We start from the raw sequence: 5,711 nt of genomic DNA on the forward strand, positions 1-5,711 counted from the left end.
TTGGTTTCATGCCAAGGTCCCTTCTCCTTACAATGTTGTAATTGCTTAGCATTGGCCTGCTAGACTATAAAAGTGAGCAACAGTGAGGGGCAGGGAGAGCCTGCCTTCACCGCTTATCCCACAGGTTTGTTTCCTTCCACATCTTGGTGAGAACACTGACCTTGTCCATCGCACACGCAGTCTCTCAGAAGATCACAAACACTTCTAGGTGAGCATCTCCCAGGGGGCTGTGACCTCTGTGTGGTGGAGGTCAGTTGTGGGGGAAGGTGACTTTAGAAGTGGTGAATCCAGGCTCTTGGCTGAGGGGTTGACTGCTCCTGAGCACAATGGCCCAGAGCTTAGTAGCACGTGGAGGGTCTCCATGTGAGCTCTAGCAGAGCGATTGCTTGGCCAGCTCACCCCAGTTCAGCTGTGGAAGGAGCTCTAACACCTTCCAGACCCCAGCAAGAAAGAATCCCCCATGTGACAGTCCTTCCTCGGGAAGAGAGGTGCATTCTCTGGCTGCCTGGATGTCAGCTATGGCATCTGCCACATTTCCTGCATCCACTCTAAGAGCCTCATCCAGCACAAATACAGGGCGTTATCATTCCAGCGTGTGAAAAGATGTGAATAGAAGAAAAAATGAATTAACAAATGGATGGAGAACACTGCCTGATGTGAGGGCTGCTGGATTACAGGACTGAACCATGGAACTCTCTTACGTGGGTCTCTTGCAGTGCTCGGGGGAGTCACCATGACCTGGGCTTCCATCCTGAAGAACCTCCTCATGGTCTGTGTCTTCACCTCCTCTGCTGTCAGCACTGTGGGTAAGAGTACACAACAGATCCCCTTCCCCAAGGACGGGGAGGAGAGGGGGACAGTAAAGGCTCTTGGGGAAGAGCTGTCTAGTACAGGAACCTTCAGGGGGTCATCCCTCAAGGGAGACCTAATGGCTGCTGGACTTCTAAGAATCTGTCTATTGGAAACATTACCTCTTGGATAAGTTTTTTTTTATTTTTTATTTTTTTGTTTTTTTGAGGTAGGGTCTCACTCTGGTCCAGGCTGACCTGGAATTAACTCTGTAGACTCAGGGTGGCCTTGAACTCATGGCGATCCTCCTACCTCTGCCTCCCGAGTGTTGGATAAGTTTTTGAATCATGTTTTTGCTCCTTGCAGACAGTTACAGTTGTGCAAACTATACATGCTTAAATGGATTCTGTGCACCCAACCCACAGAATTGTGAAGCCTCTCAGGGGTGCTTCAGCCTCATCCAGGAATTTAAAGCACCAGGTCAGTCACTCCTCACCCCTCAAGCCTTTCCCAGTTTAGCCTTGTGTCCTTCCAGGAAGTGGCTGGGAGTGTGGGAGGAAGCAGGGCAGGGGAGGGAGCATTGTGCCAGGTGCAGACCTCCAGTGACAGGCCTGACTGATCCTGGTTCCTACACCAAGGTTATGGGGGACACTGAGCAAGGAGCCCACACTTTTCCTTTGTAGTGCCAGAGGTCACCCTCACAGCATCATGCATGTTACTTGAGCGCTCTGGTACTGAGCATGCTTTTGAACAAATCTTCTCTTTTTGGCTTGTTCTTTGAAACACATCACTGCAGAGGGGCTGGTTTGGGGACGTGGGAGAGTAAAGACAAAGGGAATGATGAGTCAAAACTGCTTAACTCCGGCTGTTCACTTTCTCCACGACTCAGAGGGAAATTTTCTTGGGGGTTTTATTCTGTGCAGTGCCTTCCTTAAGCCTAATGGCCCAGGAGAAAGGCTGTTCCACGAATGTGTGTGCTCCGCTTTTATTCTCTGCAACTCTGGGGGGCCAACGAACATTTGCATATGAACACCAATGCTGCGAACAGGAACAGTGCAACAAGGACCTACAACGTGAGTATCAGTTGTGTCTGTGTCCTCACGGCTACGCTCCAGGCTGTGGGGCTGTGTCCCCCCAGACCCATCTCTCTGCTGCTGGAGGGGGTGATGGTCCCTGCTTGCTCACCCTTCATTTTTGCCTGTGGTGCTCTTTGTGTGGGAGACTGAGTGACGGGTGGTGACAGGAGCTAACACGGGTTTTTCTCTAAGTGTGAGCCTGTGAATTCAGAGGACTTATTCTTCAAGCTGAGAGACTTTTCTGGCCTGTCTAATTCCTCCTCCTTGTGTTTGTTTTCTTGACATGGAAGCTTGTTATATTTACTAGGCTGGTCATGAGCTCCTGGGCTCAAGCTATCCTCCTGCCTCACCCTCTCAAGTAGGAGTAGCTGGGAGGACAGGTGTGTGCCGGCCCTCCTGGCTAATTCCCCTGACCAGCATCCTCTAGACTGAGGAGTATGTCCTCTCACATTATCTAGGGAATGTTCTCCAGGGCAGAGAGCAGAGTGATTGATGAACGATGGAGATATACTGACTTTCTACAGGAGCCTCTCATTGCATTTGCCCACCTGATACCTGCCCCTTGTTCCCTCCTTCCATGTCACCTCGGCTGCAGTTTTCTCATTAGTTGGCATCCCAAAAGAATACACTGGTTGGGGGTGAGTGGTAATATTCTCAGCTGTTTTTCTGCCTATTCCCTAAGATGAAAACTCTTCTTTCTCCTTCCAGTGTCTCAGCTTTCTTCACAAACCAATGGTGTGGAATGTCCTGCCTGCTATAATGAGACACACATGTCATGTGACCCCGTCCTGCTAAAGTGCACAGGGACACAGACAAGATGTATTGAAGTCATTAGCACAGGTATGAGAATTTATTCAAACATTCCAAGTTATCTTCAGAAAAAGTACAGTATGTCTTTCATTGCTTTGCTGCTAATTTTGTTAAAACTTAAACTTAGCAGTTGAAAACACCAGACATTTATTGTGTCACAGTGTTTGTAGGAACACAATCTACAATGAATGGTGTTACTGGGTGCTTGGCTCAGGGTGTCTCACGGGGTTGTATTCGGTTGTCAGCAGGGGCTGATGTGGTTGAGATACAGGCTCTGCTTCTGAGCTCATTCATGATTGTTGGTGGGCCTCACTTTCTCTTCACATGGGCCCAGTCATAGTCTGCCTGTGTGTCCCAATGCTGTATCAGCTGCTTGCCTCTGAGCAAGTGATGAGACAGACTGAGAAGGGGAGCTGTACAGTTCAGTACTCAACTTCAGATGTGATGTAAACATTTCTGCTTGTATCCTGTCGGTCACATAGACCAGCTCTGTTGTGACGTTGTTGGGAGGTACACAACCACACCTGTGCCAGAAGATGGGAGCAACTGGAGGTCATCTTAGAAGCTGGTTTCCACATTCACAAGTGGTGGCACAGGGCCAAGTGGTTATTTATTCCTCCAAGTGTTGAATAAGCCACTTCTTGCATAAGAAGAGAAGAGAGGGGCTGTGAGGTGAGGGGAAGAGCTGAAGGAACATAACTGCTTCCCATAGAAGCATAAGGGTTGACCTGATGTCTGGGAATGGAACCCTTTGCTCACTGGGTCTGTGAGGGGCCAAATGGCACTTCAGTTCTGGTTGTCATCATGACCCTCTGCAATTATACAGACCCTGTCCGTGATGAAGCTCTGAACTGTCACTGGTGTCAGTCTGAATTTAGTAAACATATTTATTTATGTGAGAGAAAGTAGGAGAGAGAGAGAGAGAGGGAGGGAGAGAGAGAGGGAGAGAATGGGCACACCAGGGTCTCTAGCCACTGCAAACAAACTCCAGATGTATGCGCCTGGCTTACAATGTGAATGCCACTTGTCTCTGTGCCCCTTATTGCTGTGTTTTGGCTTGTGGGTACTGGACAATTGAAGATGGTTCCTGAGGCAAGCACCTCAATTGCTAAGCCATCTCCAGGCCATGTCGTAAGAGATGTATTATTTTCCTCAGTAGAAGACAAGCATTAAGTTTGTTGTGAAGGGCTCAGGTTCCATTCAGATAGGAGCTAGCATAACATCAGCAGTAGCTTTCATCTGGCCCTGCACAGCTTTTCTCATCTACATGTAAAAGGCTTCCTGGGTTAGTGAGGTTTGGGGACTTAGTTAAATGATGGGACTGAGAATGTGATGAGATTCAAGGCAATTTACGCTTTTCTTTTTCAAACTTTGGTCTGGATGGAGCAGGGGAAGGGCTTTTGTCAAGATGAGCAGTTTGAGGGCAATGGGATGTCACAGGGCTCAGGGATGAGAGCTGAGGCTGTCAACACAGAGGCGGCTTCTACTTTAATTTACCATGGGAAATGCAGACACTTCCTGTGCCATCACAGTGTGGTTCTGCCAGGGAACTTGGAGCCCCGGAAGGCCTCGAGGTTGAGGGGGATCTACAGCATTTTGTCTGGTTTCCCTACAAAAGCCAAGGCAAGGAAGAGAACAGGGGCCACTAAAGAGTTTTAGCTAGACACTTGATTCTGACCTCTTGTCTCCTTCCCTGTCTACATCAAGCTCATCTCTTTTAGTGAGTGAGAACCCAGATGCCCCGTCTCAGTGTTGTGTGTGAGAGAGCTGGCCTCCTTCAATGTCCTTCTCACATGTGTGGGACAATGGGACCCGAGAGCAACAAGGTTTAGCTTATACAAGGATATGGAGTCACATTTATGTGTCTCATGCAGGAGGCAGAATTCTGGATTGTTCTGAGCACACTTTCCATTCCCAAAGGAAATGTAAGACTAACCCTGTTTTTTTTTATTATTATTATTATTTCTTAGGAGTGCCAACCAATGGTCCTTCTTCCTTAGTTTTCTATGGAATGGGCTGTGCTACTGAAACTGCCTGTGGCTTGAACATGCATGTCTTTGGTGACTTAAGAGTCATAGCCTTATGCACAAACTCCATTAGTGGGAGCCCTCTGACTACGTCCATGTCATCAACTTCAACTAATGGGAGCCCTCTGACTACGTCCATGTCATCAACTTCGACTAATGGGAGCCCTCTACTCCGTTCAATCTCACCAGTTTTACCTGGTCTTCTCCTACTGAAAGTCTTGCTTTGATTGTTCAGGCACTGGCTAGCCCATAATGCTATTCACATGAAGAGGTTGGCACCCTTGGAGGGTACCATTCGTCAACATGGAAGAATTAAAGACATGGTGACTAGAAACTACCTTGTTTGTACTGACTGTCTCTCTGCTGTGCCCTGACTGAAATTCTCCTGCTAGCCCACTTTCTTTCCTTTCCTGACACAATCTGTACCATAGCTCTCATCTCTCTGCACTATTCTGTAGGCAGAGGCAGCACTCTTGTCCAGCCTGCCCATGGAGTCCTCTCACATTCTTCACATGCCTACTGATTATGAGGGGGAGTTTTGTCCTAGAGGGAGGCTTCAGTTGAATATGACAGAATGGCTCTTAGGTTTCTATTTAGAGGAGATCCATCTAAAATGTTGACTGGACCTGGAATGCTCAATGAGGTCCCAGGTTTGGGTCACCAGGAATGCCCATTGTCAGGTCCATTGTGTAGGAACCAGAAATTCCCACTGTGAGGTCACTGGTGCAGGGAACCAGCAATATGCACTGTGAGGTACATGGTGTGGGAACCAGGAATGCTCATGGTGTGGTCATGGTGTGGAAACTGGGAATGTCTACTGTGAGGTCCATTGTGTGAGAAGTAGGAATGCCTGCTGTCCATGGTGTGGGAATCAGAAATGCTCACTTTGTGAGGTCCCTGGTCTGAGACCCAGTGCAGAGTATATAGATCTGTGGTGCCATTCACCCAGACTCTCTTACCTCATTTGAAGCAGGGAGATGCAACTGCATGAGTAAATGCAGTTTCACCA

The 5,711-nt window shown here is 48.2% G+C and overlaps 1 protein-coding gene across 1 annotated transcript; it reads left to right on the forward strand.

Moving 5' to 3' along the window:
- Positions 1-733: 733 nt before the first annotated feature.
- Positions 734-4,929, forward strand: LOC101601424 (protein RoBo-1-like). Its single transcript, XM_045151706.1, has 5 exons — positions 734-806; positions 1,713-1,862; positions 2,574-2,705; positions 4,646-4,761; positions 4,849-4,929. Exons 1-5 carry the CDS (start codon positions 734-736, stop codon positions 4,927-4,929), a joined length of 552 nt encoding a protein of 183 aa, XP_045007641.1.
- The last annotated feature ends 782 nt before the right edge of the window (positions 4,930-5,711 follow it).

Source organism: Jaculus jaculus, chromosome 6 (assembly GCF_020740685.1).
Source record: "Jaculus jaculus isolate mJacJac1 chromosome 6, mJacJac1.mat.Y.cur, whole genome shotgun sequence".
Classification (NCBI taxonomy): domain Eukaryota; kingdom Metazoa; phylum Chordata; class Mammalia; order Rodentia; family Dipodidae; genus Jaculus; species Jaculus jaculus.